The sequence below is a fragment of the Mastigoproctus giganteus genome, chromosome 1, assembly GCF_048544385.1.
Source record: "Mastigoproctus giganteus isolate SK-2022 chromosome 1, ASM4854438v1, whole genome shotgun sequence".
Taxonomy (NCBI): domain Eukaryota; kingdom Metazoa; phylum Arthropoda; class Arachnida; order Uropygi; family Thelyphonidae; genus Mastigoproctus; species Mastigoproctus giganteus.
In genome coordinates this window covers 108,488,623-108,505,739 of record NC_143575.1, presented here as the reverse complement: position 1 = coordinate 108,505,739, position 17,117 = coordinate 108,488,623, and the positions used below count along the sequence as shown (strand labels likewise).

Below are 17,117 nucleotides of genomic sequence, written 5' to 3'. Positions count from 1 at the left end.
ATTTTAAGTAAAACAGTGTTGTTGTGTATCTGGATTTTTAAGGCCTTAAGTCACCAAATGAGACAAATATATTCAGGTATATTTTCTTATTTTTTTCTTGCATTTCAAAGGTGCTACTTTAATGTTTTCCTAGGCCAACAAACTTGCTTTGACTTTTACATCATCGACATTACATGACCAGAAGTATGCACACAAAGAGACAGTTTCAAAAATTACTTATTAATTCAAAACTACAATCAGTAGTGGGCCACACCTTTGGATTTCACAACAATCTGGGTCTTCTTGCCCACGTTCCTTGAGGTTGTCACAGGCATTCTCTCAGATATGCCAGACAAGCTGTACTTGCCACCGGGGAGTCTAAAATGCAGATGTAACTGATATTCGGGTGACAATCAAGTAAAGTGGACCTAATTTCGGCAAAATCTGGATGTTCTGTGACAGCCAAATCCTCTGCTTGCACCTTCACGATGGTGGGACTGTTAGTAATCCTGGGTATAACCTCCATGCACAAGCACACGGTGGGTGACCACCGAGGTGTGAACCAACGTAAGCAGGGGTCGAGGTGTGGCGCCCACACCACATGGAGAAATGCCGCCCCTCTGTGTTACCAGGCAATACTAGGTGGTAGATGACTCTCATCAACCGGTGCAATACCACCACTTTGCTTATTGGAGGCTTGAAGTGGTGGAACCCATGTTTAGTCTCCAGAGCAAAGTTCTGGTCAACCCTTCCCCATCTCTTCCATCATGCAGTATGACTGATGACTCTTGAGGTTATGATAAACATCATGGCGAGATTCAATCTTCCTTACATTTTGAGGGTACAGCTCTAAAGCGGTGCTCGCAGGCCAGCCGCTAGTTAGTACTCTGGACTGAACCTATTGGTAACTCTTTAGGAGGCTTCAAGATCAGTTAGTGTATAATCTTGCTACCTCTACTCTGCCAGATAGTGACTGGAGGGAGTCCAAGTAGTGTGTATTGTGTATGTGGGGGAGGGGGGCATTGTCTAGGCCATGTTATGTCAAAGATCTAGATATATTCTTACGATGTGTATGCCATATCCAAAAATTTCATTACTTCATACAGCATGCCCCCCCTCCACTTTTTCTTACTATTGAATACACCGTGAATTGTCAAACTAATAGAGTAAGATTATCTGCGAAAAGATCTAAACCTCCCAAACACTTCCTAGTTCATTGCACAAATATACATGGTCTCAATTCAAATCTCAACAATGTCCATTTGCACTTGCAGTCTGCCAAATCCCATGTACTTTTTCTGACAGAATCTGTTATCGGTTGATATAACTACTGCTCATCTCAGTTGCCCAAACTATTCGCTGTGTGGTACTTGTGCATATGTCCATTCCGATATTCATTGTCAGAGACTTGGTAATTTGGAATCTCTTCTTTTCAATCTTCTCTGGCTTAAAATCTCTCTACTTCATTGTGTCAAATTCATCTGTTGTCTCTACCGTTCTCCCAACTAATCACTTGCAGCTCTTTGCAACTTGACTTTCTCCAATCCAACTTTCCTAATAGTGAGGTAATTTTCTTTGATTTTAATGTTCACAACTCCAGCTGGCTTCCATTTTCTAGTCACAACGATCCAGCTGGTCGAGATGCTGAGGCTTTTGCAATTACTAATGACCTTGCACAGATTGTTCATTTACCTACAAGAATACCGAACAATCTTAACTATACAGCCAACTTGTGATCTGAGGTGCCTATAGGCACCTCAGATCACAACTTGGTGATTGTCTCTTCTCCAATGGAGCCTTTATCTCATGACTATTTCCAACCTCGTATTGTTTGGCATTACAAGAATACAAAATGGGATGACCTGCGAGATTTCTTTTCTTCTTTCCTTAGTCGGATTACTGTTTCAAAACTTCTGATGTCAACTTTTCCTCAGATCATGTCAGTGAAATTATTCATGTAGGAATGGAATCCTTTATCCCACACTCCACTATAAAATCTTGTCCTTTATCTAAACCTTGGTTTTCCAATAAATGTGCTAAGGCTGTTCAAGAAACGAACGCTGAATATTGTAATTGGCTTGTTTCCAATTCTTCAATTTCATTTTCTGCCTACACCAAAGCTCGCAACAATTGTAAAGCAGTTATTAATCAATCCAAATTAGATTTTGAACAGGCTAAGAGTAGAAAACTTGCTTCTTGCCCTAATGGTAGCTGAGCATTCTGGTCTCTTGCCAAAGCAATTGGCTGCAACTTTTGCCCATCTCTGCTCTCACCTCTGTCAAAACTAGATAGTTCTGTTGTCACTTCCGCCAAGGATAAAGCTGACCTGCTAGCATCCCATTTTTCTTCCAACTCATGTATTAACGATCTTGGTAAAACACCTCCCACCATTCACAAAACACTCCATTCAATGCCTCCTGTGGTTTTCTGTCAAAAGGATGTCATAAGGATTTTGACAAATCTTGATGCTAAGAAAGCTGCAGGTCCCGATGGTATTTCTCCACTTGTTCTCAAAACCTCTGCTCCTGAACTTACTCCTGTTCTTTGCCGCCTTTTTTCTTATTGCAAAGGTGTTTTTCCTTCTGCTTGGAAATTTGTTCATATCCAGCCAGTTTATAAAAAGGGTGACAAACCCCTCCCATCCAATTATCATCCCATTGCAATTACTTCTACTCTTTCTAAAGTAATGAAGAAATCAATTAACCGCCAGCTCTTAAACTACCTAGAAACCTTCCGTCTGATCAACAATCGCCAGTATGGACTCCATCAGTGTCGATCCACTGGTGATATTTTGGCTTATGTTACCCATTTATGGACAAATTCAATGGAAAAGTTCAGTGAAACACAAGTAGTTGCTCTTGACATCTCAAAGGCTTTCGATCGTGTTTGGCATAAAGGTCTTCTAAACAAGCTTCCATCTTATGATTTGCCAACTGTTTTTTTGTAATTGGTTATACAGTTTTCTCTCTGATCGCTCACTGAGGGTGATGCTAGATGGCTCTCTGCCTTCGAACTTCTACACTAATGCCGGTGTCCCCCAAGGTTCAGTTCTTTCTCCCACTCTTTAACTCTTGTATATTAATGACCTCCTTCCATTGACTGGAAATCCTATCCATAGTTTTGCCGATAATAGCACATTGCATTCCACTTTCAATTTTGAGAAACCTTGCCCTGCTCAATTACCTTCAACTTCTTGAATATCTGCTACCAATTCCTTAAATGCCGAACTCCAGATAATTCTCCAGTGGGGCAAAGACAACTTAGTTGATTTCAATCCTTCTAAAACTCAGTCTTGTCTTATATTTTGCAAAAAGGATTCTTCTGCTCCTAACCTTATCTTTGGTGACACTCCAATTTCCAGGCAAAATGATATATCCCTTTTGGGGATTACCCTGACTTCTAATGTCTCTTGGCACATGCACATTACAAATATTGCTTCCAATGCATCTAAAAAACTTGGTTTTCTCTTTCGCTCTCGGCGTTACTTTTCTTCCAAACAGCTGTTCATCCTGTACAAATTGTAAATCCGCTTTACCATGGAATACTGTTCCCACATCTGGGGCAGTGACCCCCAAAATCTCTCCCAGGCTCCTAGATTCCATTCGAAAGAGGGCAGTTAGATAATTAATGACTCCTCTCTAACAGAGTCTCTACACTCACTGTCTCAGAGATGTATTGTTTCTGCTGCATGCCTTTTTTACAGATACTTCCATGGGCGCTGTTCTTCTGAATTGGCTTCTATAATTTCCACTTTCTCTTTCAAAACAGTCCAAACAAGTGTCGCCATTAGCGAACATCCATTTACCGTCCAACTTCAAACTTACAGAACCAACTTTTCATATTCCTCGTTTATTCATTCAACTGCCATTATCTTGAACAACCTTTCTTCATATGTATTTCCTTAAAATTACAGTATACAGAAGTTCAAGTCTAGTGTCAACAAATGTCTTCTTTCATCTTTTCAATCTCCAACCCAAGCACTTTACTAAGTACTATAGTTTCTAATACTTCTGATGGTTGTGGTTTTCATAAAAAAAAAAAAAAAAAAACAAAACATAACTCATAACTCTAACAATTTCAAGTAGACTTCAGCTGGAATTTGCCTCCATTCACCCAGGAGAGACAATTTAAAAGAATACTGTTTACAATGGAACTTAATTGACATAAATAGTATTTTCCATATAATGCAAAGAAGCCACAGGCTTCTCCTGAACAAGAGGAGGGGGAGAAGTAAAAATTCGAAGAAAACAGCACAATTATGCCCATCCCTCCTCATGTAGCTAACTATCCAAAAATCTTTGAATTTCTTTAAACTGTCAGCTTCAACTACTTGTCGATGCAACTTGTTCCAGTAATCAACAATTCACTAGCTAAAAGGAAATTTCATACTATCTACTATAAACGTTTTCCTGTGTAATTTGAATTTACCTATTTCAAAAATTCTTTAGAACAATGAAAATCCCTTATTCCTTCATTTTTACCAACCCCTCTCAGAGTGTTACTAGCTTCAATTAGCTCCCTGCCTGAGAATTAACTAAACAATTGGAAGTAACTAAACAATCTGAGATGAAGTTTTCTCTACACTGCACACACAGGGAGTTAGGGCTTGCTATCTGGGAGTCTAAATCATTGCTGAAACTAATATTCGGTGAAGTCCACTCATTCTGCAATTATCAAATCCTCTGCTTGCACCTTCACCACCCATTCTGAAATAGTCATGTAATTTGGTTTGATAGAACTGATGACAGCATTTTTTCAGTACATAATTCTTAAAAGTGATCAGATACAATAAATGAAGATGTTCACTATCACTCTGACATTCTAACCATGCCATCATCTCAATATTTTCAAGCACTTTGTTAATTTATTGCCTTTTTCCTTCATGAGTCATCCACATTATCTTCTGAGTCACTTCCTATGTCACTGGCCTTCTGTTTCTCGATTGTTTTCCCACTGTGCACAAAGGCAGCGATTTCTTCCTCACTCAAGTAACACACAACTGGAACTTGCGCATTCACCTCAAGCAGCCAGGTCATTTGCTCCAAAACTGATACCAAGTAGGTTACAAGTAACCTTTGCTTCTTGTTCTGAATATGCTGCTAATTTAAGGTTATTATTAGCGATCTCGTCTTTTTAATGCATTTTTTCTAGCAGTTTTCAATTACTGTTGACCTTACTTTCTCCCACACTAATACAATATTGTATGCAATGTCTTTCAGTGTTAATGTTTTCAGAAATTCTACAACTTGAATTTCTAAATACACAACAGCAGCAAGTAGCTCACTATGACAGTAAGCTTTGATGGCTCAAATAATACCCTGATCCATGGGCTGAATTAGTGTAGTTGTGTTCCTTGACAGAAATGTGACTCTGATCTTGCCATCTTTCGATTTCAAAACATCAGCCGAAGGATGACTGGGCAAGTGATCCATCAGTAACAGACCCTTTTTTCAGGTTTATTGGAAAGCATCATCTCACTAATAGTACAAACTCACTCTCTAACTACAAAGCAAAAAATATCACAAAAATATCACTATTGGGAAGACTAAAATATTACAATAAATTACGATAAAATAAACTACGATAAAACGTTAAAAATATACCGAAGCAATAAAATTATCTAAAATAAACTGGATTAAAAGCAATAAAACCTGAAGCTTTCGGAGACTGCTGTCTCCTTCTTCAACAGTATACTATTACTGCAATGACACATCCTTAAGTAGCAGACCCATGGCACTCATGCACGTGGTCAATCAGACACATGGTCGGCATTCCCCACGCGCGCATCGGAAACGGAAGTGGCTCGGGAGCGTGTCAAACAGAACTGGTCATCCCGTCTGAGGACAACCGCCTCAAACAGGAGGTGTAAACGTGTCCCCCTGTCCCTGTTAATAGCATTACGACTGGATGAACCGATTCGCAAGCTCTCGAGTCACTTGCGTTCCCAAAATCCAGGGGCACGGTCCGTAATGACCGCGTCTTCAGGGGAGATCCGATGCTGCTTCTCCCAGAAATGCTCTGCCACAGCAGACCTCGCATAATTAGCAGTCTTAATAGCGGTCATGTGCTCCCCCAGACGGTCTTTTAAACGTTGCCCCGTCTCCCCCACATAACATTCCTCACAATCCAGGCACTTAATCTCATAGACCACACTATTGGTATAGTCCTGGGCTACGGGATCTTTAACTTGAGACACCAGTGTGCAACCTCCATCCCGAAAGCTGCACACAGCGGGTCGGACACTCCCGCAGTGCCCGTACAATGCGTTCTGAAAGGCCCGGATAGTAAGGAATGTATGCGGTAGCCACAGGGGCAGGCGACTCCCTACGATTGGACTCTACCCTATAAATATATTTGTCCAAGACCCTCTGGGGGTACCCACACTTCCTGAGGTCTGCCGTGACTCTACAAATTTCCATTTCCTTATCCTTCGGGGTACTACAGTGGGTCCCCACCCTATTCAACAACGCCCTGGCTACACTATTCTTATGATGATAAGCCTGTGCCGAGCTGTAATGAACATACTGGCCACGGCACATAGGCTTTCTATAAATCGTTGTCTTAATTCTAGACCCATCTCTGCTAACCAGGACATCCAGAAACGGGAGAGACCCAGCTTTTTCCACCTCCGAGGTGAATTGTATAAATGGGGAAAAGCTGTTAAGTAAATTGAGCACCTCATCTTCCTTCCCCTTTTTTAAAATGGTGAACGTATCGTCCACATATCTCCTCCACTCGCACATGGGGAAATCCAACTAATGAAACATCCTAGTTTCCAGTTCCTCCATTGCCAAATTGGCCACAATGGCACTAATGGGGGAACCCATGGCCATGCCATGGACCTGCTTGTACATAACGTTTTGAAAGATCATGGTAGTGCTAGCGAGGCAAAACTCAACGCCTTTATAGATATCATCAATAATTAGTAAACATCTAGCACTTAAGTTATCATCCTGCTCCAAGGTAAACCTTACACAATGCACCCCATGTCCAATGGGGATACATGTGAACAGAGATACAACGACAAACAAGATCATAAGTTCATCTTCACCTATAGACTGGCTTCTTATAAAGTTCACAAATTCCTTGCTATCCATAACTACTAAACTGGTGCATCTCACTATAGGAGCAATAACTCTAGCTAAAAATTCAGATAAGGCATAGGCGGGACTACCCACAAACGATACTATTGGCCCAATGGAATGCCCACCTTGTGCATCTTTGGGAGGCCATAGAACCGGGATAATTGACATCCTGAGGCATGAAGAGTCCAATAAACTTCTTTAGTTATTTTACCAGCTTTATGCCAGCCCTGTATGATGTTGTTAACTTGTCTCTCCAAACCAGCTAACGGATTTCGATGGGTAACTTTATATATGTTGGTATTCTGTAAAAGATCCAGAGCTTTTGCACAATAATCTTCTTTGTTCAGTATAACTGTGGATCTGCCTTTATCGGCAGGTAACATTATAATAATATTTATAATATTTTCATCCTTTCTAAGTTGTCTTAATGCTATTTCATGTCTATGGCTAAGATTAGAATGCGCCGTCCTGGCCTGACTTAAAATAGCCGCAGTCCTAATCCGTGTCTCATCAGCTTGGGTCACGGGTAGTTTGTTGATGGCTTTTTCCACTCCCATAGCTTCCCATAACAATGGGAAGCCTAGCAGGTACTAAAGCAAACTTTGGACCCAGGCTCAGTACTTCCTCCTGTTCTTTAGTAAACTGTTTGCCACTAAGGTTATGAATAAAGTTACCAATGTCCCTATTACGTACCACCTCAGATTCCTCTAGCAACCAATTGAATTTGTTGATTTGCCTACGCTTATAAATGTCTGCAACCCTGGTTGCTTTATCTGCCACTACTCTCAAGATCAAAGCACAATGAACCGGGGTTAGATTGGTATAATGTATTCCAACATCAATCCAATGTGTCTTCTAATATCTATCAGATCATTATGTAATTTTGAAATTCAAATACTTAAAACTTTTCTTTGATAGAGTTTAGTAACTCTCCTTAGATGGTCATCATTAAATGGCATTCTGACCTGAAAGCCACGTGGCACCAACTCGTGTTTTGCACCTATGGGCGAATCTCAGATGTTGTCTCTGTTTAGCTTCAGCTATGCTAATTTTCTGGTACTCGCGTATGTGTCGAAGCATCAAATGGCCATAATTATTCACTATATCTTCAAACAGGCCTATGGGGGCTAGGAAATTCCATACTGCAATAATTAAAGATAAACACCAGCCAAGGAATAAAAAAAAATTTTTACTATAAAAATAATGTGATACACTATCGGAAGACTAAAATATTACAATAAATTACGATAAAATAAACTACGATAAAACGTTAAAAATATACCGAAGCAATAAAATTATCTAAAATAAACTGGATTAAAAGCAATAAAACCTGAAGCTTTCGGAGACTGCTGTCTCCTTCTTCAACAGTATACTATTACTGCAATGAAACATCCTTAAGTAGCAGACCCATGGCACTCATGCACGTGGTCCGTCAGACACATGGTCAGCATTCCCCACACGCGCATCGGAAACGGAAGTGGCTCCAGAGCGTGTCAAACAGAACCGGCCATCCCATCTGAGGACAACCGCCTCAAACAGGGGATGTAAACGTGTCCCCCCTGTCCCTGTTAATAGTATTACGACTGGATGAACTGATTTGCAAGCTCTCGAGCCACTTGTGTTCCCAAAATCCATGGGCACGGTCCGTAATGACCGCGTCTTCAGGGGAGATCCGATGCTGCTGCTTCTCCCAGAAATGTTCTGCCACAGCAGACCTCACATAATTAGCAGTCTTAATAGCGGTCATGTGCTCCCCCAGACGGTCTTTTAAACGTCGCCCCGTCTCCCCCACATCTGTGAACTCTATAAGAAGCCAGTCTATAGGTGAAGATGAACTTATGATCTCGTTTGACGTATCTCTGTTCACATGTATCCCTATTGGACATGGGGTGCATTGTGTAAGGTTGGCCTTGGAGCAGGATGATAACTTAAGTGCTAGATGTTTACTAAGTATTGATGATATCTATAAAGGAGTTGAGTTTTGCCTCGCTAGCACTACCATGATCTTTCAAAAAGTTATGTACAAGCAGGTCCATGGCACAGCCATGGGTTCCCCCATTAGTGCCATTGTGGCCAATTTGGCAATGGAGGAACTGGAAACTAGGATGTTTCATCAGTTGGATTTCCCCATGCGCGAGTGGAGGAGATATGTGGACGATACGTTCACCATTTTAAAAAAGGGGAAGGAAGATGAGGTGCTCAATTTACTTAACAGCTTCTCCCCATTTATACAATTCACCTCGGAGGTGGAAAAAGCTGGGTCCCTCCCGTTTCTGGATGTCCTGGTTAGCAGAGATGGGTCTAGAATTAAGACAACGATTTATAGAAAGCCTATGTGCCGTGGCCAGTATGTTCATTACAGCTCGGCACAGGCTTATCATCATAAGAATAATGTAGCCAGGGCGTTGTTGAATAGGGTGGGGACCCACTGTAGTACCCCAAGGATAAGGAAATGGAAATTTGTAGAGTCACGGCAGACCTCAGGAAGTGTGGGTATCCCCAGAGGGTCTTGGACAAATATATTTATAGGGTAAAAAGAGTCCAATCGTAGGGAGTCGCCTGCCCCTGTGGCTACCGCATACATTCCTTACTATCTGGGCCTTTCAGAACGCATTGTACGGGCACTGCGGGAGTGTCAGACCGCTGTGTGTAGCTTCCGGGACGAAGGTTGCACACAGTGGTGTCTCAAATTAAATATCCCGTAGCCCAGGACTACACTAGTAGTGTGGTCTATGAAATTAAGTGCTCGGATTGTGAGGAATGTTATGTGGGGGAGACGGGGCGACGTTTAAAAGACCGTCTGGGGGAGCACATGACCGCTATTAAGACTGCTAATTATGCGAGGTCTGCTGTGGCAGAACATTTCTGGGAGAAGCAGCATCGGATCTCCCCTGAAGACGCAGTCATTACGGACCGTGCCCATGGATTTTGGGAACGCAAGTGGCTCGAGAGCTTGCAAATCAGTTCATCCAGTCGTAATACTATTAACAGGGACAGGGGGACACGTTTACACACCCTGTTTGACACGCTCTGGAGCCACTTCCGTTTCCGATGCGCGCGTGGGGAATGCCGACCATGTGTCTGATGGACCACGTGCATGAGTGCCATGGGTCTGCTACTTAAGGATGTTTCATTGCAGTAATAGTATACTGTTGAAGAAGGAGACAGCAGTCTCCGAAAGCTTCAGGTTTTATTGCTTTTAATCCAGTTTATTTTAGATAATTTTATTGCTTCGGTATATTTTTAACGTTTTATCGTAGTTTATTTTATCGTAATTTATTGTAATATTTTAGTCTTCCGATAGTGTATCACATTATTTTTATAGTAAAAATTTTTTTTCATTCTTTCGCTGGTGTTTATCTTTAATTATTGCAGTATGGAATTTCCCAGCCCCATAGGCCTGTTTGAAGATATAGTGAATAATTATGGCCATTTGATGCTTCGACACATACACGAGTACAAGAAAATTAGCATAGCTGAAGCTAAACAGAGACAACATCTGAGATTCGCCCATAGGTGCAAAACACGAGTTGGTGCCACGTGGCTTTCGGGTCAGAATGCCATTTAATGATGACCATCTAAGGAGAGTTACTAAACTCTATCAAAGAAAAGTTTTAAGTATTTGAATTTCAAAATTACATAATGATCTGATAGATATTAGAAGACACATTGGATTGATGTTGGAATACATTATACCAATCTAACCCCGGTTCATTGTGCTTTGATCTTGAGAGTAGTGGCAGATAAAGCAACCAGGGTTGCGGACATTTATAAGCGTAGGCAAATCAACAAATTCAATAGGTTGCTAGAGGAATCTGAGGTGGTACGTAATAGGGACATTGGTAACTTTATTCATAACCTTAGCGGCAAACAGTTTACTAAAGAACAGGAGGAAGTACTGAGCCTGGGTCCAAAGTTTGCTTTAGTACCTGCTAGGCTTCCCATTGTAGAGATAGCTATGGGAGTGGAAAAAGCCATCAACAAACTACCCGTGACCCAAGCTGATGAGACACGGATTAGGACTGCGGCTATTTTAAGTCAGGCCAGGACGGCGCATTCTAATCTTAGCCATAGACATGAAAGAGCATTAAGACAACTTAGTAAGGATGAAAATATTATAATGTTACCTGCCGATAAAGGCAGATCCACAGTTATACTGAACAAAGAAGATTATTGTGCAAAAGCTCTGGATCTTTTACATTATTTTTATAGTAAAAATTTTTTATTCCTTGGCTGGTGTTTGTCTTTAATTATTGCAGTATTCTGGTACTGTTGTACTGAGATAATCGTAGATGATCTCAGTCCATATTTTTTAGGCTTTGAACTTTTTAAGCAAAAATAGATAAAAGTATTTCATTAATTTCCAACTCAAGTTCATCTTTTAAAATCTCATTGGAGTCAGGCAATTTCTTATTTTTTGGAAAGAATTTGCGGAACACTGATGTTCTGTTTCATGTTGGTCTTCCATGGTTGAATTATGTTCATCATTTTTTGAAGGAGAAAGAATTTTATTAAGCGAAGTATAATTTTCACTATAGTAGCCTTACTGAGTCTGGGAGAGAGCAAAGAGTGGGGATAAGGAATAAAGAAGAGAGCAAAGAGTGCAGTTAAGAAATTCTTCACATATATAAATGCAAAGAACAGAAGGACAAATCAGATTGGACCCTTATGTAATGGACGTGGGATAGTATTAGATAACATAGCTGAAGTTGCAGATGAACTCAACATTATTTTGCATCGATATTCACATAAAAAAAATCCTTTTTTGTCAACGAGATATTATGGAAGTGAAATTGAAAAAAATGTAATTATAGATGTTGAAATTTCAAATGATTATTTAATGAGAACTTTTGTGCCTACAGGCGAGTAACACGTGTAGGCACAAAATTATAGATTATAGTGTATATGCCATCAACGACAGGAGCCTGTAGGCTCCTGTGGTTGATGGCATATACTCTATAATCTTAAAGGAGGCGGCAAGTGAGTTGCATTGAACCATTAAGGCTAGTTATGAGAGCATCACTGGACAGGAGGGATTCCTGTCCAGTGATGCTCTCTTGGATTGGTGTAAATCGGAACATAAAGGTGGTTCTAGGAGTGTAACGGGAAATTATCGACCGGCCAGTCTAACTTCAGTAGTAGGGAAAATCATGGAGGCAATGATCATGGGTGGAATTCAGAATCATTTAGATGGAAATGGAATTTTGTAGGATACACAGCATGGTTTTGTAAAGGGAAAATCATGTTTAACAAATCTGGTTAGGCATTTTGACAGGTCACTCGTACTGGATTTAGGGAATAATTTCGACATTGTTTATTTGGATTTCAGCAAAGCATTTGACTCAGTCCCATATGAGTGGTTACTTTATAAGTTGGAGCAGGCTGGAATAATAGGGAAAATCCTTAGATGGATAGCACGATGGCTTGATTGCACCAGCAGGGGGGTTGTGATAAATGATTATTCCTCAGATTGGGACCACTGTTGTTTTTGATTATCTTAAATGGCATCTATGAAGGGATATAGGGTGTGATGTCTAAACTTGCAGATGATGTAAAGATCAGTAGAGTAGTTAATGATCGCCAGCAAGCCGAGCTTCAGAGTGAACTAGATAGACTTCCGCAATGGTCAGAAAAGTGGCAGCTATGGTTTAATTCAGCAAAATGCAAGGTCTTACACATGGGGAACAGCAACCCCAAAATAACTTATACACTTGGTGGGGTTGAACTAAAGTCAGTAGTGGAGGAACGGGACTTGGGACTTACGATACAGTCAGATATGAAATTCTCCGAGCATTGTGGACTGGTTGCAAGGAAGGCCCATGGTGTCCTATTGATGATTTATCGAACATTTGCTAGTAGAGATAGCAGCGTCATAATCACATAAAGGTGATTTTATAACCTTTATGTGATTAAATTATAAACAATTATTATTTTTTTAAAATTAGTACCGAAAAACCGGTATTTTCTGTATCAATACCGGGAAAAAAAGTACCGGGATCCCGGTATTCGAGATCCTGTGATTCCGGTATTGTAAGCCCTATGTATACCATAAAAAGAACACAGAACCATATGTATACATTAAAAATAACACAGATCACATGATTTAGTAATGTGTGAGTTGCATAGTGCAGAATTCACAACAAACTTTAACATAAAATCACCAAGAAGTAGTAACTGATTTGAAGATCACTGTGAAATAACTTTCTGATTCATCTGTCCAAATAAGTACCTTTTTGGAGAAGAAAATACAGTTGTTTTTTTTTTGTTGTTTTTTTTTAAATATAAGAAATAAGCAACCGATAGCTAATAAATGTTTAAAACTTTACTCTGGTTATAAGAATTAACAGTAGAGTAGTTAATGTTTTTAAGGAAAAAGTGGATTTAAAAGAACAGTTTTTTTTTTTTTTAAAGGACTTAAATTAATTTATGTAAATTAATTTGTATACTTACTTGGTTTTGGTGGATACAGAGTACAATCCTTCAACTGAATTATTTCTTTTACTGGTCCCAAAAAAGGTGAAACGATCATTCCAGTTTCGGGTGTCCTCAATAAACCCATCTAAAATATTTTTTACAGCAATTTGTACTAAGGATTTTTTTTGACAGTTAATTCTCATAAGTAAAATTTTTATAATCAAAAATCACTACTTATCTGAAAATTAGAAAGCAACTTCTGTTTATTTCAGCAATGTAATATCATAAATTGTATGTCATTTTCTTAAAAAATGGAATATACTATACTTGCTCTGCATTAATTTCACCCATACAAACACACATGAACACATGCCACATGATCACTGCCCAAAAATATTTGAACATGCAGCACAGTTAGTTGCACAAAGGAATTACAATTTAAAATTCTAATACACCGTATGGCCACCTTTCGCCTGGACATACTTTGCAGCTACCAGTAGTGTTCGGGTGGAATTTCCTCCATTCCAAGGGCACTAGCCTTCTCACAGAGGGCCATTTTGGCCACAACCAAATCTGGTATTCTAATTCATCCCACTAGTGTTCAGTGAGTTTGGGCTCTGGGCTGACTAATCCAAATTTTCAATAGCAATGTCTACAAAACAGTCGTATATGATCTTAACTCAATGATATAGAACACTGTCATGCTGATACTGACAGGCACTGTTTTCACAGTACTACCTCAATGTAAGTAGCACATAATTGTCCAAAATGACCAAGTGGGTGCAACACTGCAACAACCCAGTCCCCCCATGGATGGCTGATGTACTGACAAATGTTCCCATAACCTGTAGAGCCCACTATGTGATGTTTTATGCAGATGACAAAAGTGATGCATGAACCAGCCTTTTTAAGGTTCTTCAGACATGTTATGTGAGTGTGTCCACACCTTTTTTTTTTTATTGAGATATCACCTACGATCTTCCATCACTGAACAATATCCACCACGATGATTTTGAAAAATTCAAAAAAGTCACAGTTCCAGATGTGGCATCCAATCATGATCTACGATGGAGAAACAATGTTGTGTCACTGTGAAAATAGAAATAAATAAATGCACCGAGTTAAAATTCATTTAATAAACCAGGAACAAAAACAAAAGAAATAAACACAAAAGCTTTCGGGCAGAGGACGTCCTTCAGTTGTGACTATGACCGTTATTGTAAAAATACAGAATATCATGTGCGTGCCATGGTGGTCATGTGTGGTGAAAATCGCATGTTACAGGTGCTTGCAACAATTAGTTGGCTGAAGTGGAGGCTTGTGGTTGTAGTTGCAATCCTTGTGAATGCTCTGAACACCAACGTTTGCCATCTAGAAGGATGGTTGCCTCAGTGATGGGTTGATGTAACATCCGCTGTTCCAGTTAAAGGAACTGCTACAACAAGATACAATGACGGTAGCTGCGGGATCGGTCAATAATCTCAACATCGTGGCATGGACTGATGTTGTGTTACCCCAACGGCCTCCGTAGCCGAGTGGTCAGGAGCGGGAGTGCAGTATCACACACTCTTTGAGTAGACTGGGGTTCAAGCCCTTGACTGCTGAATATGGTCGATCTGCCAACCCGCACTGGACCAGCGTGGCAGATTATGGTCCATATCCCTCAGCATGAATTGTTGAGGCTTCCATCCTGCAGTGGGTTGATAATGGCTGCACTTTTTTTTTTTGGGTAGACCTTTACTGTTCAACAATCGCTGAGTAATCCATGTCAGCCGAACGGATAGCTTTCATGTGCTCAGAGACCTGATTACTGAATCGTCTACCGGTTTCCCCACCGCAGCAGCCAGTGCAATTATGGCAGGAAATACCGTACACTAATCCACCCTGCAGCATGTGTGTGGGGGGGATGGTATCTTAACCATCAAAATGAGGGACCACAACTTTCTCCCTGGAAGTTGTAAACAACCTTGTTGTGACAGGTTCAGGCGTTACAGGATAAATGCGGCCGAGATGGGGTCATCATTGCACGGAGCCCTGCGGTTGCCAATGTGGTCACTGGACTGTAGGTCACATCTATCCAGGGCACTGGTAGGGTATCTGCACTTTGCCAGATCTGCCTTAACCTTAGTAATCTCAGTGCGCCTCTTATTCTCAGAACTGGAGTGGGTCCAGGCACAGGTTAGTAGGGTTTACCAAGAAGATGGCTGCATGCATGTGCAGCACACATCAGCTTGTGGAAGACTGAAGTCTTTAAATGCAAACCCTCACACCATACAAGGGTATCCAAGAAATGAAGGGTGAAAGAGAACTGAGGTGGCATAGGAGTCGGTCTCCTGACTCCCAAGGAATGACTACAAACACATCGTTCATGTAGCGGCACCAAAAGGCTATGGGATCTGCCAAACGCACAACCCTCCAGTTCCTCCATTGCTTCTTGTTTGTTTGTTATTTGGTTTTTAGGAGCATTAGCAACTAAGGCCATATTGCTCCGGGGATATGCGGTGGTCATTCCCTGACCTTTCTGCATCCTCCGTATTTGGTGGTCACGGGCTCAAACCCCGGTCTAATCAAGAAGCGTGTGTGTTACACATTGCTGCTCCTACCCACCTGGCTACGGAGGCGCCTCCTCCATTGCAATGTTTGCCGTGACTGAACTAACTGGTTAACCCATGGCTGTACCATGCATTTGTCTGTAGATGGACTCACCAAACGTAACAGCACCACCAGTCAGGCACAATCAAAGGGCGATGCAAATGTCATCAGCAGTTAGAGAAGATTCTGCTGCTCAGGGTCTGGATAGACCCTAACTTGGTCCAAGAATTCCCCACTGTTTGAAATGGTATGGGCAGTCTTGCCCATTAGGGGCAAGAGTAGACTGGAAACAAACTTGAATAGTTCGTATGTCAGGGAACAACAACAACAGGAGACGATGGGTCGCAAGGGCACACCCTACTTGTGCACCTTTGGCAGCCCATAGAACTGTGGAATTTGGCACATGATGGCACATAGGCGCCATTGTACAGACTTGGTGACCTTCCCCCAATCGAAACCAACTATAGACAAGGCTGATCACTTCAAACTTCCACTGAGTCTGTACGCTGGCACCCACATGCCACCGGGTGCCAAAGGTGCCCAAGGAGGGTGTACCCTTGCAACCCATCATCTCCTGTTGATGTCCCCCAGCATACGAACTATCCAAGTTTGTTTTCAGTCTGCTCTCATCCCTGGTGGGCAAGACTGCCCATGCCATTTGAAATAGTGGGGAATTCTTGAACCAAGTTAGTAGGCTATCCATTTTGCTTGGAGAGTCCATTTATCGGTAAATACACAGCACAGCCATGGGTTCACTGGTTAGTTCAGTCACGGAGGAACCGGAGAGTCGCATGTGTGTGTGTGTGTGTGTGTGTGTGTGTGTTTGCCAGATTCCATAGTCTTTTGGTGCTGCTACGTTGACGATGTATTCGTGGTCATTCCTCAGGAGACTGACTCCTATGCCACCCCATTCAATTCACCATTGAACTGGGGTCGGGCAATACCCTTCCTTTCTTGGATACCCTTGTCCGGAACGAGGGTCCGAATTTAAAGGCTTCAGTCTTCCGCAAACCAATATGTGTGCTGGCCAATTCACCAACTACCGGT

At 41.2% G+C, this 17,117-nt stretch overlaps 1 protein-coding gene across 1 annotated transcript in view; it reads right to left on the bottom strand.

The window, feature by feature from the left end:
- LOC150091089 (ecto-NOX disulfide-thiol exchanger 2) overlaps positions 1–17,117 on the bottom strand; it is a 230,637-nt gene that overhangs the window by 111,647 nt on the left and 101,873 nt on the right. The window contains exon 6 of the mRNA XM_090382875.1: positions 13,515–13,623. Within this exon, the coding sequence (XP_090239001.1) occupies positions 13,515–13,623 (109 nt within the window). The remainder of the gene's footprint in view (positions 1–13,514; positions 13,624–17,117) is intronic.